The 18946-nt window shown below is 42.2% G+C and overlaps 1 protein-coding gene across 1 annotated transcript in view; it reads left to right on the top strand.

Annotated features, from left to right (window-relative positions):
• The first annotated feature begins 327 nt into the window (after nucleotides 1-327).
• The window catches only part of LOC117263714 (phosphatidylinositol 4-kinase beta-like), a 54000-nt gene continuing 35381 nt past the window's right edge, over nucleotides 328-18946 (top strand). Inside the window, exons 1-3 of the mRNA XM_033637321.2 lie at nucleotides 328-565; nucleotides 15462-15954; nucleotides 17228-17811. Of these exons, the coding sequence (XP_033493212.2) occupies nucleotides 15477-15954; nucleotides 17228-17811 (1062 nt within the window). The 5' untranslated portion in view covers nucleotides 328-565; nucleotides 15462-15476. The remainder of the gene's footprint in view (nucleotides 566-15461; nucleotides 15955-17227; nucleotides 17812-18946) is intronic.

Below are 18946 nucleotides of genomic sequence, written 5' to 3'. Positions count from 1 at the left end.
TGGGTTTTAAGTGCTTCCTTGATGTGTTTCTGTTTTTTAATGTGTTTGTGTACTTGCAGATCTGTTTCATGTTTTTGCAAGTTTACTCATCTTTTTTTGGTAATTGTGGAAGGTGTTTCATATTTACAGATTACACATTTACACACGGATTGTTGATTTCTTCACAAAAATAATACTGAGACAAACTTATTTTCATACGTATGTACAGTACTTTATCATTTGCACTGTCCCTTCCATATGGTCCTTTCTCGCAAATAAACTTTTATTGTGAAAGTATTAACCGGATGTGTCGTTACTTAGAACTGCGTCTGTCTTTACGGATGTTGCGTCACTGCTGCTTTAAAGCAAGCAGAGTCGAGCGGATCCGTACAGAGCTAGGCTATAAATCCCCGATCAGATGGACCTCTACAGAATCTGAAAAGCCGGACTAAAACTCGGACTAAAGACCCGAACTAAACCCTGGATCAAAGACCTCGATTCAACCCGGAAACTCCCGGAACGGAAACCGGATCAAAGCCCGAGTCTCGGCACATTTAGATTGGAGTGAAGACGCCTCATTGCTCGGGTAGGTCTCATCCTCTGCATCTGCGTTTTATTTTTGGTGTTACTTTTCTTCCTCTCGATGTTTCGGTTCGTTTCGACCCGGCCGTTAACCGCCGGTATTGTCCGTGTGTCCCGGTGTTCAGTCCCCGGGCTGCGGGCCCTCTGTAGCCCGGCTCTCCTCCGTCTTCCTCTAGCTTGTTTTCATCAGGAGGGAGCGGCTCTGCTCCTCCTCCTCTTCCATCTGCTGCTCCTCCTGCTGCTGCCTGCGAATATACTCTTAAATATGTCTGTAATACTCACTGATACTGAGAGTTCAGCCCTTTATCTGTTGGAGTATTTCTGTACTATTACCACAGTATTAAGATCTGGATTTTAAACTACTTCACGTGCAGTATTTTTCGTGTATTTGTGGTATTTTAACTCATGTTTTATATCCTCAATGTTTTCTAGATATTAATATAAATATAAAAGACTGCCACTGCAGTCCTGAATAATACTCTAATACTCCTCCTTATTTTCATTTTATTGGATTCTGCCTTTTTATTCTGCTGTTGTAAAGCACCTTGTAACTTTGTTTGGAAAGGTGCTTTACAAATAAAGCATATTATTATCATTATTATTATTATTATTATTATTATTATTATTATTATTATTGTTATACTTCTATAGTGTCTGTACAGTACTCCTTTAAAACCTGTACAAGAATCCTATAATATTCTACAATACTTAAATAATGCTTGGACAATAATCCTATCATAGTAGTATAATGCCCCCACAATGCTAGAATAATACAATACTCATGTAATACTTGTACTCGTTTTATAATTGTGTCATGCTCCTGTAATCAAATACTCGTGTAATACTTGTGCAATTTTCCTATAATACTTGTACAGTAGCCTATTCCTACACTACTGACATGATATTCCCATAATACCTGTACAGTACTCTTATAAAACCTGCACAATACTCCAGGAATACTTGCACAATACTTCTATAATACTTGCATAACAAACCTGTAATACTATATGTGTATATATATATATATATATATACATATATATATATATATATATATATATATATATATATATATATATCGGTATATATATATACTTATATAACAGTAGTACAACACTCCTATAATGCTAGTATAGTACTCTTAAAGCCACATATATTTTTTACCCACCAATGATTAGAAAGGGTCGTCATTAAACTTTGTGCAGTATTTTGTCTCCTGCATTATCTTTGTAATTCCCCTTTAGTTTTCCTGTATAATTGCAAGCTCTCAATACTACAGTATTTCTTTACATTGTAGTATTGTAGTATGTCATCCACCACAACCGACATCAGAAAATGTTTTTGTTTTCATACTTTTGATTGTCTTTACCTTTTTTAATTTAAACTCAGATCTCCTCCAGACTCTCAGAAGAGGAGGAATATTAAAAGAGAGAAATATTAAAATTTAATTGCTTTATTTTCTTCTCTCGTTTTAAAAAATAATTAAATTTAAGTATAAACAGAGTTTAAAACCTCTGGGTCAGCCTGTAAAGTACACACCAGTGTGTAACAGTAGAATGTGAACTCCCACAGATTGCTAAAATCTTCCAGAATTCAAAAGATATGACCTCATGATTTTTCCCTTCTACCCCTCTGACCTTCTTACATACAGTCAATATGATCCAAAAAAGTGTGTGTGTGTGTGTGTGTGTGTGTGTGTGTGTGTGTGTTTCAGTCAGCTGTTACATTGTGGTGATAAACCTCCCACTTTGCCCTAATTGTATGTCACACACTCACCCATCAGTCAGTACGTACTTGCTTGTACACAATACTTGTATTTGTATATAATATTTGTATAGTATTTAAGTGCATCAGTGTTTAATGTGTAAATAAATCCGTAATAATAATGATGATAATAACGATGACAATAATAATAATAATAATATAAAGAGAAGTGTGTCAGTATGAAATAAAATGAAGGAGATGATGATGATAAGTGAGATCAGAGGCCTGTACTACGAAGCAGGATTTGGAGTTAGCGAGGTAACTTCGGGGTTAACTCAGGGTTTTCAGTACTATGAAGCTGGTTCTCTTTTTACCAGGATAAATTACAGTGGCAACTTAGGCTGAACAGCTAACCTGCTCCGGAGCAGGTTAACTTCAGAGTATCCTATCACAACCTGTCAACATCCCAACCTCTGACCAATCAGATCACTGAAGAAAAAAGTATCCATGAATGAAAGTCTGGAGTGACAGGTAAAAGAGAGGAGCCTGCATGCTGTTATAGGTCTGTAGAATCATTTAATTGTTCCAGGGGTTTTATTTCCACTGTTTTTAAAACCGAGCTTCTAACAAGCACAGAGATCATTTACAACACTAAACACATGATTTTAGCACTATTTGAAATTATTACGTTTATTTTAGTCTGCAGTGACTGCTGACAGTGGTGCTACTTTTACACTCTGATTCCATCACTGCAGCTCAAAATAACATGAGACGTGTGATGAGAACTAGAGTAAAACAGATAATATTTCATTAGTAAAATAATCTACAAGTCATTTCCTACAAGTTTGTGACAACTGACTCAACTAGACTTGCACCGATTTATCGGCAGTGCTCGGAATTGGGCCTGTTTTCACGCGATCGGCCATGACCTGCTACCGGCCGGTCAGTCTAAAATATGCCAATTTAAAATGCTGGTCAAATTCCCGGCTCGCCGCATGATTGACATCGTGTAACATCAGCAGCGCACACACACGCACATGTGCAACTCACGGCTTGGGCGATGTGAGGAAGTGAAACATGGACGGCTTCTTACCTTCATCATTCACGCACACACATCAAAAGCGAGAAGGAGAAGGTTGTTAATTGTCCGTGTTAAACTGAACTGCGGAGCTCTCACTGCTGCACTGTGCCGCTCGAAACTGACAAGGCGCGTATCCGTGTGCTGAAGATTCGTGTGTCCGCACGCTTACTGGCGGGCGCGTCCTGAAGACCTGTGTGAATTTTCCACAGGAGATATTTTTACTTTTTTTTTCTATTCAAGAAATTACCCACATGCTATACTCCAAGAATTATTATTTTATTTATCCATGTTTTTATTTCTGTATGCCTTTTTTACTTATTTATTTTAATACTGTACCTGAAGTTATATTTGAGCAAAAAGGAAAATGTTTCTTAACCTGTGTCACTGTTTTTGTTTGTTTGTTTGAGATAATTATTGAAAAGCTGGTTGTATCTTGGTTAAAATGCAAAGATAGAAAACATTGCAATATCTTGTGTGCTGTAAAGTGGTTTGAAAAAAATGAAATCGGAATCGGCCATCCAAACACTCTGCAAATCGGAAATCATTTTGTAATCGGTGCAAGTCTAGACTCAACGGTCAAGGAGTAACCCCCCTCTAAAGTTCATTGAACAATATCATCAAAACGCAATGACATATCAAAAAGTCTTTGGCAACTTTTGTAAAGCTCCATCCCATGATGCCCAACATAAGGTTTGGTGCAAATCTGACCTACGCCTTAGGAGGAGATGTAAAAATGGTGTTTTTCAGAAAATTCAATATGGTGGACAATCTCGTGGGCGGACCTTGAGGGGTCTTTAGGCTTTCGTAGAATTCCTTCACCTGACCAAGAGTTTTGAGTTTCAAGTCAATGTGACATACGATGCAAGGGGGATGGCCTCTCAAATCCAGATTTTCTTTGACCTTAATTATAGCACCCCCATCTGGCCTATTGGCATTTTTGTATTTTGAGCACCATTTGCACACAACTTCCAGTTATATCCTTCGAGCTTGAACCCCTAATAAGTACAGATAAGGCAAGTACAGACAAATACATATAAGTACCAGTGCTGGGCAGTAACGCGTTATTAGTAACGTTATTAGTTATTAGTAACGCGTTACAGTAACGCCATTAGTTTTGGCAGTAACTACTACTCTAAATTCAGTAACTCAGTTACCGTTACCAAACGGTGCATTACTCCGTTATTTTTGGCCAGGTTTTAAAACGGCACGCAACATGCAGTATACCTTCACAAACTGAAGTTCCCTTTCACTAAAACATTTTAGCCATAAAAACAATAAAAGATAGTCAAGTCAGATAGAGGTATATGAACAATTCTTACCAGAGCATCTTAATGACACACGTCTCTCACCATCTCTGAAGTCACTGTCGACCTGCTGGCCTCACCACAGTGCTGTAACGTTACATTAAGCGGTAGCGCTTCTGTAGATTTTTAGTCCCAGTAACGTTATATCCAGTGACGTGATAGCCATTGTTATCCCGAGGAAGCTTTTGTTGTGGACAGACAGTGTCTGCGGTGGGCGTCAGACTCGACACCATCATGTAGCTCTTCAAATGTTCTCTTTAGCTCATTTTCCATATTTGTATCCAAGTACCGTAGTTGTAAAAAGTTTAGCTATATACAGTACAGGCCAAAAGTTTGGACACACCTTCTCATTCAATGCGTTTTCTTTATTTTCATGACTATTTACATTGTAGATTCTCACTGAAGGCATCAAAACTATGAATGAACACATGTGGAGTTATGTCCCCACTCAGCGACACACCCGCTGAGGATAAAACTCTGGTTATTGGCAGCTCTATTCTGAGGAACGTGAAGTTAGCAACACCAGCGGCCATAGTCAAATGTATCCCTGGGGCCAGAGCGGGCGACATTGAATCAAATTTAAAACTGCTGGCTAAAGCTAAACGTAGATTCAGTAAGATTGTTATTCACGTCGGCGGCAATGACACCCGGTTACGCCAATCGGAGGTCACTAAAATTAATATTGCCTCGGTGTGTGAATATGCAAAAACGATGTCGGACTCCGTAGTTTTCTCTGGACCCCTCCCAAATCTGACCAGTGATGACATGTTTAGCCGCATGTCATCATTTAATCGCTGGCTGTCCAGGTGGTGTCCAGCAAACGATGTGGGTTTTGTTAATAATTGGCAAACTTTCTGGGGAAAACCTGGTCTTATTAGGAGAGACGGCATTCACCCCACTTTGGATGGAGCTGCTCTCATTTCTAGGAACCTGGCAAATTTTATTAGTAATTTAAATCCCTGACAACCCAGAGTTGAGACCAGGACAGAGAGTTGCAGTCCTAAACGCCTCTCTGAGCTTCTAGTTCAGTTATCCAGCCATAGTTTTCATAGTTTTATACAAACGGTGTCTGTCCCCCGACCACCTAAATTATTTAAATCTAAAATTAAACAAAGAGGAGTTGTGCATAACAACCTCATAAAAATTAAAACCTCTTCTGTGACAGAAAGACAAAACAGGAGAATTAAATGCGGACTGTTAAATATCAGGTCTCTATCGTCTAAAGCAGTGTTAGTAAACGAATTAATATCAGATAATCATATTGATTTACTCAGTCTCACTGAAACCTGGCTGTGTCAAGATGAATATGTTAGTCTAAATGAGTCCACTCCTCCCAGTCATAATAATACCCACATTCCTCGAGGCAGCGGCCGAGGAGGGGGAGTTGCAGCCATTTTTAACTCTAGTCTGTTAATCAGCCCTAAACCTAAACTAGATTATAATTCATTTGAAAGCCTCGTTCTTAGTGTTTTACATCCGACCTGGAAAACCTCGCAGCCACTTTTATTTGTTATAGTGTACCGTGCTCCTGGCCCGTATTCTGAATTTGTATCTGAATTCTCAGAGTTTTTATCCAGTTTAGTTCTTAAATCAGATAAAGTTATTATTGTAGGCGATTTTAACATTCATGTCGACGTTGATAATGACTCCCTGGCTACCGCGTTTATCTCATTAATAGACTCCATTGGCTTCAGTCAGGGTGTACATGAACCCACTCACTGTTTTAACCATACCCTCGATCTAGTTCTGACATATGGAATTGAAATTGATAACCTAAAAGTCTTTCCACAGAATCCCTTGCTATCGGATCATTATCTGATTACTTTTGATTTCTTTTTACTCGATTACACGCCACTCAGCAACAGTTACTATACTAGATGTTTATCAGATAGTGCTGTCACAAAATTTAAGGAAAAGATTACTTCGTCGTTAAATTCAATACCAATACCTTCAGTAACAGAGGTTTCCCGTGCCGACTTTAACCTCTCCCAAATTGATCATTTTGTTGATAGCGCCGTAGGCTCGCTGCGAACAACGCTCGACTCTGTAGCTCCTCTTAAAAAGAAGTTAACAAAGCAAAGAAAGTTTGCTCCTTGGTATAACTCTCAAACCCGTAGGTTAAAACAAATATCGCGAAAATTTGAAAGGAATTGGCGATTAACCAAACTGGAAGAATCTCGTTTAATCTGGACAGACAGTCTCAAAACTTATAAGAGGGGCCTCCGCAATGCCAGAGCAAACTATTACTCAGCATTAATAGAAGAAAACAAGAACAACCCCAGGTTTCTTTTCAGCACTGTAGCCAGGCTGACTGAGAGTCAAAGCTCTATTGAGCCTTGTATTCCTTTAGCCCTTAGCAGTAATGATTTTATGAGCTTTTTTAATGACAAAATTCTAACTATTAGAGGCAAAATTCATGACCTCCTGCCCTCAGATGGTAGGCCTACCTATCTAACCTCAAACACAGCTGTAGAATCTAATATATATTTAGATTGCTTCTCCCCAATTTCTCTTCAAGAACTGACCGCAGTGATTTCTTCATCTAAATCATCAACGTGTCTCTTAGACCCCATCCCAACTAGGCTACTTAAGGAGGTCTTTCCTTTAGTTAACACTCATATATTAGATATGATCAATATATCCCTATTAACAGGCTATGTACCACAGTCTTTTAAGGTAGCTGTAATTAAACCTCTCCTAAAAAAGCCCACCCTGGATCCAGAGGTGTTAGCCAACTATAGACCAATATCTAATCTTCCCTTTATGTCAAAGATCCTTGAGAAAGTAGTCGCAGACCAGCTGTGTGATTTTCTCCAGGATAATAATTTATTTGAGGAATTTCAGTCAGGATTTAGAGTGCATCATAGCACTGAGACAGCTCTAGTTAAAATTACAAATGACCTTCTGATTGCTTCAGACAAAGGACTCGTCTCTGTTCTTGTTTTATTAGATCTTAGTGCGGCGTTTGACACAATTGACCATCAAATTCTACTGCAGAGACTGGATCACTTAATTGGCCTAAAAGGTTCAGCACTAAGCTGGTTTAAATCTTATTTATCTGATCGTTTTCAATTTGTTGACGTTCGTAATGAATCATCCTTACGTACCAAAGTTTGTTTTGGAGTTCCGCAAGGTTCTGTGCTCGGACCAATCCTATTTACTCTATATATGCTTCCTTTAGGTAACATCATTAGAAATCACTCTATAAATTTCCATTGTTATGCGGATGATACACAGTTGTATTTATCGATGAAGCCAGAAGAAAGTAATCAATTAACTAAACTCCATAACTGCCTTAAAGACATAAAAAATTGGATGAGCACCAATTTCCTGATGTTAAATTCAGACAAAACTGAAGTTATTGTTCTTGGCCCCAAACAACTCAGAGACTCTTTATCTGATGACATAGTTTCTCCAGATGGCATTGCTCTGGCCTCTAGCACTACCGTAAGAAACCTCGGAGTAATATTTGATCAAGATTTGTCTTTTAATTCTCATTTAAAGCAAACCTCACGGACTGCATTTTTTCATCTGCGTAATATTGCGAAAATTAGGCCTATCCTGACCCGAAAAGATGCAGAAAAATTGGTCCACGCTTTTGTTACCTCAAGGCTGGATTACTGTAATTCTCTATTATCAGGTAGCTCTAGTAAGTCCTTAAAAACTCTCCAGCTAATTCAGAATGCAGCAGCTCGTGTACTAACAGGAACTAAGAAACGAGATCATATTTCTCCTGTTTTAGCTTCTCTGCACTGGCTCCCTGTAAAATCCAGAATTGAATTTAAAATCCTACTGTTAACTTATAAAGCTCTAAATGGTCAAGCTCCGTCATATCTTAGAGAGCTCATAGTGCCATATTATCCCACCAGAACACTGCGCTCTGAGAACGCAGGGTTACTCGTGGTCCCTAAAGTCTCCAAAAGCAGATCAGGAGCCAGAGCCTTCAGCTATCAGGCTCCTCTCCTGTGGAATCATCTTCCTGTTACGGTTCGGGAGGCAGACACCGTCTTCACATTTAAGACTAGACTTAAGACTTTCCTCTTTGATAAAGCTTATAGTTAGGGCTGGCTCAGGCTTGCCGCCCCTAGTTAGGCTGACTTAGGCCTAGTCTGCCGGAGGACCCCCTATAATACACTGGGCTCCCTCTCTCTCTCTCTCTCTCTCTCTCTCTCTCTCTCTCTCACTCTCATCCTATTACTGCATCTTGCTAACTCGGCCATTCTGGATGTCACTAACTCGGCTTCTTCTCCGGAGCCTTTGTGCTCCACTGTCTCTCAGAATAACTCATACCGCAGCGGTGCCTGGACAGTGTGACGTGTGTGGTTGTGCTGCTGCCGTGGTCCTGCCAGATGCCTCCTGCTGCTGCTGCCATCATTAGTCATTAGTCATACTTCTACTGTTATTATACACATATGACTATTGTCACACAAGTATACTGTCAGATATTAATACATACTTTCAACATATTGTACCACAGTAGCCAGAACTATAACTATAATATTATTACTTTCATTAATGTTGTTGTAAGCTACTGTCATTACCTGCATCTCTCTCTCTCTCTCTCTCTCTCTCTCTCTCTCTCTCTCTCATTGTGTCATATGGATTACTGTTAATTTATTATGCTGATCTGTTCTGTACGACATCTATTGCACGTCTGTCCGTCCTGGAAGAGGGATCCCTCCTCAGTTGCTCTTCCTGAGGTTTCTACCATTTTTTTTTCCCCGTTAAAGGGGTTTTTTTTTTTTTTTTGGGGGAGTTTTTCCTTATCCGCTGTGAGGGTCTTAAGGACAGAGGGATGTCGTATGCTGTAAAGCCCTGTGAGGCAAATTGTGATTTGTGATATTGGGCTTTATAAATAAAATTGAATTGAATTGAATGTACTTAACAAAAAAAGGTGAAATAACTGAAAACATGTTTTATATTCTAGTTTCTTCAAAATAGCCACCCTTTGCTCTGATTACTGCTTTGCACACTCTTGGCATTCTCTCCATGAGCTTCAAGAGGTAGTCACCTGAAATGGTTTCCACTTCACAGGTGTGCCTTATCAGGGTTAATTAGTGGAATTTCTTGCTTTATCAATGGGGTTGGGACCATCAGTTGTGTTGTGCAGAAGTCAGGTTAATACACAGCCGACAGCCCTATTGGACAACTGTTAAAATTCATATTATGGCAAGAACCAATCAGCTAACTAAAGAAAAACGAGTGGCCATCATTACTTTAAGAAATGAAGGTCAGTCAGTCCGGAAAATTGCAAAAACTTTAAATGTGTCCCCAAGTGGAGTCGCAAAAACCATCAAGCGCTACAACGAAACTGGCACACATGAGGACCGACCCAGGAAAGGAAGACCAAGAGTCACCTCTGCTTCTGAGGATAAGTTCATCCGAGTCACCAGCCTCAGAAATGGCAAGTTAACAGCAGCTCAGATCAGAGACCAGATGAATGCCACACAGAGTTCTAGCAGCAGACCCATCTCTAGAACAACTGTTAAGAGGAGACTGCGCGAATCAGGCCTTCATGGTCAAATAGCTGCTAGGAAACCACTGCTAAGGAGAGGCAACAAGCAGAAAAGATTTGTTTGGGCCAAGAAACACAAGGAATGGACATTAGACCAGTGGAAATCTGTGCTTTGGTCTGATGAGTCCAAATTTGAGATCTTTGGTTCCAACCGCCGTGTCTTTGTGAGACGCAGAAAAGGTGAACGGATGGATTCCACATGCCTGGTTCCCACTGTGAAGCATGGAGGAGGAGGTGTGATGGTGTGGGGGTGTTTTGCTGGTGACACTGTTGGGGATTTATTCAAAATTGAAGGCACACTGAACCAGCATGGCTACCACAGCATCCTGCAGCGACATGCCATCCCATCCGGTTTGCGTTTAGTTGGACGATCATTTATTTTTCAACAGGACAATGACCCCAAACACACCTCCAGGCTGTGTAAGGGCTATTTGACCAAGAAGGAGAGTGATGGAGTGCTGCGGCAGATGACCTGGCCTCCACAGTCACCGGACCTGAACCCAATCGAGATGGTTTGGGGTGAGCTGGACCGCAGAGTGAAGGCAAAGGGGCCAACAAGTGCTAAACACCTCTGGGAACTCCTTCAAGACTGTTGGAAAACCATTTCAGGTGACTACCTCTTGAAGCTCATGGAGAGAATGCCAAGAGTGTGCAAAGCAGTAATCAGAGCAAAGGGTGGCTATTTTGAAGAAACTAGAATATAAAACATGTTTTCAGTTATTTCACCTTTTTTTGTTAAGTACATAACTCCACATGTGTTCATTCATAGTTTTGATGCCTTCAGTGAGAATCTACAATGTAAATAGTCATGAAAATAAAGAAAACGCATTGAATGAGAAGGTGTGTCCAAACTTTTGGCCTGTAGTGTATATATATGTGTGTGTGTGTGTGTGTGTGTATACTATATGTACATATATATATATATATATATATATATATATATATATATATATATATATATATATATATATAGCGTGACTTACGTATTTTGATAATATGTGAAGCCTCTGGTGATTCCCACCCCTAACCACTACCATTAATTCCACTACTACTACTACTGATGATGATAATGATAATACCAACAATAATGAATATAGTATAGTAATGATAATACAATATAACACATTCTGTACTAGGTGTGGCTTATTTGCAAACCAGAAAGTGTCACTGTCACTGACTTGAGTGACATGACTTGAGGACGCTTGATCAGACTTCTCTAAATAAACAAGCAAGGCTTTATATAAATCAATTAGAGTGAAGATGACATAACATATCACACTACTTCTACTTTGTGTGTGTGTGTGTGTGTAGTGAGTCATTCAGTGTGGAGGATGCTGATTATGATGTCATGTGTAGGCATGGATGGACAGACAGATAGATAGATAGATAGATAGATAGATAGATAGATAGACAGATCTATCTATCTATCTATCTATCTATCTATCTATCATAGTTATAAATCCCAACATCACAAATCACAATTTGCCTCACAGGGCTTTACAGCATATGACATCCCTCTGTCCTTTGGACCCTCACAGCAGATAAGGAAAAACTCCCCAAAAAACCCTTTAACGGGGGGGGGGCGGGGTAGCAACTCCAGCTCGTCGTCCATCCAGACAAAGTTATCTGTGCGTGCTTTCGCCGTTGTGTCTTCTTTATTTTGGTTTGTAATCACGGCGTGGTAGAGGAAGGCACTTCAGCGGAGGCAGATGGCGTCATGCCGTGGTGTTGCTTTGCAAATTTACACTGCCACCCATTGGCTTGGCGTGCATACTACAGTGTTTCCAGTAGATTTTGCGGTTCCGTGTGAACAGGGATCGTTTCAATAACATCGTCATATAAACGCAGAAGTTTTTTAAAACACAAAGGACAGACTTTTCCATTTGTACTGAAATCGTTTCCGGTCCCAAAGGCTCTGGAGAAGAAGCCGAGTTAGCAAGATGCAATAACAGGACATGAGTGTTAGAGAGAGAGAGAGAAAGAGAGAGAGAGAGAGAGAGAGAGAGATGCCTGGTGTATTATAGGGGGGTCCTCCGGCAGACTAGGCCTAAGTCAGCCTAACTAGGGGCTGGTACAGGGCAAGCCTGAGCCAGCCCTAGCTATAAGCTTTATCAAAGAGGAAAGTCTTAAGTCTAGTCTTAAATGTGGAGACAGTGTCTGCCTCCCGGACCGCAACAGGAAGATGATTCCACAGGAGAGGAGCCTGATAGCTGAAGGCTCTGGCTCCTGATCTACTTTTGGAGACTTTAGGGACCACGAGTAACCCTGCGTTCTCAGAGCGCAGTGTTCTGGTGGGATAATATGGCACTATGAGCTCTCTAAGATATGACGGAGCTTGACCATTTAGAGCTTTAAAAGTTAGGAGTAGGATTTTATATTGAATTCTGGATTTTACAGGGAGCCAGTGCAGAGAAGCTAAAACAGTAGAAATGTGTTCTCGTCTCTTAGTTCCTGTTAGTACACGTGCCGCTGCATTCTGAATTAGCTGGAGAGTTTTTACAGAAAGATAGGTAGGTAGATAGATAGATAGATAGATAGAAACAAAGGGAAAAAACATCAGTACTCTATCTTTCTATCTATCTGAGTATCAGCATGTGTCTGTGTCACCGAGCATCTAAGACTGAGCTGGTTTAATGTCCCTTTCCTTTATTTTTTATATTTATATATATTTACAAATGTAAAGACCAGCTGAAATGAAATTAGATCACTTCCTGTGACTCTCTTTGTTCCAGAGTTTATAAAACTGTGCCGAAGGTTTAATATTTTCTCCCCACCAGCTGATTGTTTTCTGTTTTGTTTTATTGTCTTCTGTTTCTGCTGATTATCAGTGTGATTAACAAGACAACCAATCAGCAGTCAGCAGGTCAAAGGTCAAACAAGTCATCAGAGGTAGAAGAAGTACTGACGTATATTTTACTTGTGTAAAAATAACAATACCACAGTGCAGGAATAATCAGTTGTGAGGAAAAGTCCTGCATTCAAAATAATGTGAAATTATCTGTATCAACATAAACATCTATTTTTTTCAGAGCTACAAACAGCGCTTTTAAATACTACAGTAAGTGTGTGTGTGTGTGTGTGTGTGTGTGTGTCTGTGCGTGTGTACAGAGAGAGTAAAGCTGCCTCCACCCACGCCTCACATCTGGAAACCATCATACACACACTCACACACATGTGATGACATCATGCTAAGCTGTGTGTGATCAGATCAAATTAAGCTGACGATGATGTCATTACAAGGACACAGATTTGTGATCTGAAGTCAATTTTTTTTTTTAAGTTTCATATTAATACACCGGCAGTGAAGAAGTACATTTACTCCAGTACCCTACTGTGGGACAATTTCAGGGTACTTGTACTGTATTTGAGTATTTCTATTTTATGCTACTTTAAACTTCTATGCTTCTAAATTTACTGCAAAAGTTAGCCTATCTTAGCACAAAACTGTAAGCGGGGGGGAAATGTCAGCCTGGCTAAGCAATAAGACTGGTCATGGGGAAACTGCTGGCCTAGCTTAGCACAGAGACAGGAAATAGAAGAAACTGTTAGCTTATTTAGCACAGACACTGGAAGCAGGGTGACACCGCTAGCTTAGCTTAGCACAAAGACTGGAAGCAGGAGGACCTGTTATCCTAGCTTAGCTCAAAGACTAGAAGCAGGGGAAACTGTTAGCCTAGCTTAGCACAAAGATTGAAAGCAGGGGAATCTGTTAGCCTAGCTTAGCACAAAGACTGGAAGCAGGGGGAATGTTAGCCTAGCTTAGCACAAAGACTGGAAGCAGGGTGAAACTGTTAGCTTTAACAGGGGAACTGTAAGCCTAACTTAGCACAAAGACTGGAAGCAGGGTCAAACTGTTAGCTTTAACAGGGGAACTGTAAGCCTAACTTAGCACAGAGACTGGAAGCAGTGGGACCCCTTAGCCTAACTCAGCACAAGGGCTGGAAGTAGGGGGAACTATTAGCCTAACTTAGCACAAAGACAGGAAATTGGGGGAACTGTTAGCTTAGCATAGCACAGCACAGACACTGGAAGAAGGGGAAATCTGCCAGCCTAGCTTAGCACAAACACTGGAAGCAGGGTGAAACTGCCAGCTTAGCTTAGCACAATGACTGTAAGGAGGAGAACCTGTTATCCTAGCTTAGCTCAAAGACTAGAAGCAGGGAGAACTGTTAGCCTAGCTTAGCACAAAGACAGGGAATGGGGGAAAATGTTAGTCTAGCTTAGCACAAAGACTGGAAGCAGGGGGGAACTGTTAGCTTGACTTAGCACAAAGACAGGAAACGAGGGGAACTGTTAGCTTAGCTTAGCACAAAGACTGGAAACAGGGGAACTGTTAGCTTAGTTGGCACAAAGACTGGAAACGGTGGACTGTTAGCCTAGCTTAGCACAAAGACTGGAAGTGGGGGGAACTGTTAGCCTGACTTAGCACAAAGACTGGAAGCGGGGGAACTGTTAGCCTAGTTAGCACAATGACTAGAAGCAGGGGGGAACTGTCTCTTATGTAAGGTTCAGTTTTTATGTAACAGTAACAAAGCAATGAGTGTTACTTTATTAACTGTATTTGGATGGAGAGATGCAGGAAGAGGCATTGTCACAGAAACGGTTAATCTTTTTTCAAAGATTTGTCATGGAAAAAGATTTCAGTGTCAGGAGGTCAGACAGAAACTGGATCAGCTGCTGGAAGTGAAACCAGAAAAAACACAGAGTCTGTGAGAAGGAGAGGAGGATACAGATAGAAAAAGAAATAGAAACAAAATCAGACTCCTCCTCCTCCTCCTCCTCACAGTGATGATCCCAGTCATCTGCGTCACTCACTCTGATGACACAAACACAACAGGAGGTTTCCCTTCTCTCAGCGTGTTGCTGCAGACGTAATGAGCCTCGTTCACGACTTCAAGAAAAGATAAATAATAAAATATCAAGGCTACTGGGTTGTTTGTGTATATAGATCATGGTTCTGATGCAGACTGTTATTCAGCTGACAGGTTGGTGTGCAGCAGGAGGACATTACATAGCACACACACATACAAACTCACAACGATGTGTGGGAGGGAGGCAAACAAAGTGACACTATCATGTAAACACACCATGGTTCATCTCAGCTACTGCAGACACGACACATACACTCTTTAAATGATGTTTGTGTAGCTGTTTCCAGACCTGCTTAGGATTTCTAAACAAATATCAGAGTGGAGAATCTTAACAGGAACAGTTCGACATTTCGGGAAACATTTACAGAGTACAGAACCTGCATCAGTTCACAGAGACAACATTTTCTCTTTCTCTCTCTTTGTAGGCCTGCTCCTCCAAAATGGCCGACACAGAGGTCTCCTTGTCCCCGGCTTTGCGTCCGCTCCACCTTAGCCCCTCCCACTCAGCACCACCTCTTCCACCTGCCTCCTCCACCTCCCCCACCACCTTCTCCTGCCCCTCCTCCCCCTCCAGTGCCTCATCTACCTCCTCTTCTTCATCATCTTCCTCATGCTCTGAAAGCTCCTCTGACTGCCCAGTCCACCACCACCACCACCACCGTCATCATCATCATCACCCCCGCCCCCAGCTGCAACTGCCCCCACCTTCCCACAGCGAGCAGCCTTCCTCCCCCAGCGCCAGCCCCCGCAGCTCCAGCCCTAGCGGGAGCATCGGCAGCACTGGCAGCCTCGGCAGCAGCGCCAGTGAGGGCATCGGCAGCAGTGGCATGTCGAGTACCGGCGACCCGCGAGGCCCCAGCCCCCCGCTGGACGTCATCTCAGAGGATGCCATGGAGATGGACCTGGGGGTCGACCAAGGTAACAGAACCCCATAATATTTTGTCATTGATGTATTGTTGAGACCACACGAATGATTCAGCTGATTCTGAGCACAAAGAGTAGGAGCAGGGGGGAACTGTTAGCTTAGCTTAGCACAAAGACTAGAAACAGGGGACTGTTAGCCTAGCTTAGCACAAAGACTAGAAGCGGGGGGAACTGTGAGCCTAGCTTAGCACAAAGACTAGAAGCAGGGAAAAACTGTTAGCCTAGCTTAGCACAAAGATTGGAAACTGGGGAAACTGGGTCTAGCTTAGCACAAACATTGAAAGCAGGGTCAAACTGCTAGCCTAGCTTATGCACACAATGTATTTTGAAAAATCCACTTAGTCCTGATCCAGAAGTTTGGTACCAGATTGGTACTCTGCACAGAGGTGAGCCCAGTTGTTTCTAGTTTTGTTTAAATTAATATTGAGTGATCACAAACTAGCTGGAGATTACACCGACATCAGGAAAGCCGTCCTTGACTGCACGTTCAGTAGGCATTAGGAAACAGACTGAATATTTGTGAGAAGTGCAGTGTGACCACACCTTTTAGTCTGGCCCCTCAACTGGGACCAATATGTCTTGGGGGACCTAAGGCCCGTTTCCACCGCAGGAAATTCGGGGTAATTTTACAGGGCCGGGGTCGTTGGTGCGTGTCTCCACTGCAGGAACCACCCCGAAGGACAGAGTTCCAGAATTTTTACAGGGGCTAAACAAGTCCCTGCCCCGGAGTAGGTACTCAGAACGGCCACGAAAAACTCCTGGGTGGGGCTTGGGGTTTACTTGGTGCTGATTGGATAAACTCAAGGCGGGATGTGACGTCAATAGAAAGCGACAAAATAGCCGCGTCGCCCCGGTCAAAATGGTCGCACAACGATTACGCCACATCCAGAGCCCGGTAACTTTACAGGAATCTTCCTACTCCGCCCTCTCAGTGGAGACACGGCGGTTGAGAGGGCCGAGCGAGAGGACGTTCCTGTAAAGTTCCTGCCCCCCAAATAGTAACAGGAACTTCTTCAGTGGAAATGGGCCTCAAGATAGCACAGCTCCCAGGACCACAGGGACACGAAACCCTTCCACTCTGTGAGGTGGTGATTCTCAGGAGGACATTAAAGGAAAAGTGCCACAGATTCAGTCTTTTTTAAATTTTTGTAGCAGCTGTAACAGCTGAGTCATCAATTTGTTGTTTGCAGTTTCTAAGTTTTTCTTTCAAGTTTTACAGATGTTATGGTTACGATCAGTCTGACCTCTTCTTGATTTCTGCCTCCAGTGATCGACCCAGAAGTTGCTCTGAAGGCTTGCCAGGAAGTCCTTCTCAAGGTCAAGCTGCAAAACAGAGAAGTGCCTGAACAGCAACAAGTTGACAACAAACAACAACAACAGGACGATCAACAACAACAACAACAACAACAACATTACACAGACTCAACAGAGTGCTCCAGCCCACAGTGGCACATCAGCCCGGACACCAGCTCCATCAAAGAGGAGGAAGAGGAGGAAGAGGAGGAAGAGGTGGAGGGGAGTTGTAGGAAGGATGGGGGTAAACAAGGCGATACCTACCAGCAAAACCCACCTCCTGCAGCACGGCCAGAGTCCTCCTCACTGCTGTCGGCATCATCATCATCATCATCATCTAAACAGTCGTGGCTGCTGCGCCTGTTCGAGTCCAAGCTGTTTGACGTTTCCATGGCAATCTCCTACCTGTACAAGTCAAAGGAGCCAGGGGTGCAGGCGTACATTGGAAACCGCCTCTTTAGCTTCCCCGACAGCGAGGTGGACTTCTACCTGCCGCAGCTGCTCAACATGTATGTGCACATGGACACCGAGGTGGGAGATGCCATCAGACCGTACCTGGTGAGTCCCCAGGCACCTGGTTTAGAAAACAACAGAGGTTTTATGGTCTCAACAGAAGGCATCATTTATTTCTGTCTGGTTCTATGTATGGATCATTTCACCAAGGATCCATTTAAATGATTTTGTATAGAAATCACGTGAAGCTTGTTAGCTAGCTAACCTTTGTATCAACTCAGGGTGTTAGTTTATTAACAAAGCTATGGAACACTTGGGTAAGTGTGTTCAGAGCTAAATCCCACCCATCTCTCTACTGTTTATCACTGCCTCCATGATACTTTGCAACTTTGCCCAGACTTACGAAGTCATGCCCCCACCGTCAGGCTAGACCTGGGAGGGAAGCTCCTGGTGGTCTGACCCTCACCAGAAACAACAAGCCATCACCATGTGGAGGTTTGGTGCGTTAGCAGTCAGGTGTCAAACATTGTGATGCTTTAGCATTCTCACCCATGTCGAGGGAAATAGTGCTTGGGCCATAAAATGCCATGCCACCTTTAATAACAGCTCAACTGACAGGTATCAGTAGACCAGAAGGACCACAACTTTTCTAGTTTGGAAGGAGTTTACAAAGACCATGCAGAAAAACATTCGGTCGGCCTCTAGGAGTTCTGACAAATCATCAGATGACTCAGAAGAGAGAGGCGGGACTTTCTCTCTCCAGGCTGAACTGCTGACTCTGACCGTGGACAGTGTAGGACGGTGAAAAAAACGGGATTCCTAAACCCGACCAACATATTTTCAGTGGGGGCAGAATGATAAGATGATTTAGGGGGAATCCTTGCCCATCTCACTGGTGGAGGTCACTGAGGCAGTTTAACAGCAGGCCGATGGTTCCCATTCTTTTTAAAGCATGGCCAAAAGATGCATTCTGTTGTCAGGGTATAGCACTACCCTGCCTCCTTTGGAAAGTGTAAGCCATGCTGCTGGAGAGTAGGCCGTGGTCAATTTTTAAACCTTTATTGGGGACCCTTGCAAAGATGCTGGATGGGCAGCAGATCCTCATACAGTAGTTTAGTAAACATCTAACGAATTAGCGCCCCTAGTTGTTAGGATAGTTTTAGGAAAAGAAACATAGTAGGGATTTGTCACGTAATGTACTTAATGCAAAGTACCTTACTTACTTAACATAACTTGACGA

Source organism: Epinephelus lanceolatus, chromosome 16, assembly GCF_041903045.1.
Source record: "Epinephelus lanceolatus isolate andai-2023 chromosome 16, ASM4190304v1, whole genome shotgun sequence".
Lineage (NCBI taxonomy): Eukaryota > Metazoa > Chordata > Actinopteri > Perciformes > Serranidae > Epinephelus > Epinephelus lanceolatus.
Note: the sequence above shows the minus strand (reverse complement) of the source record. Positions and strands in the feature narration are given on the sequence as shown.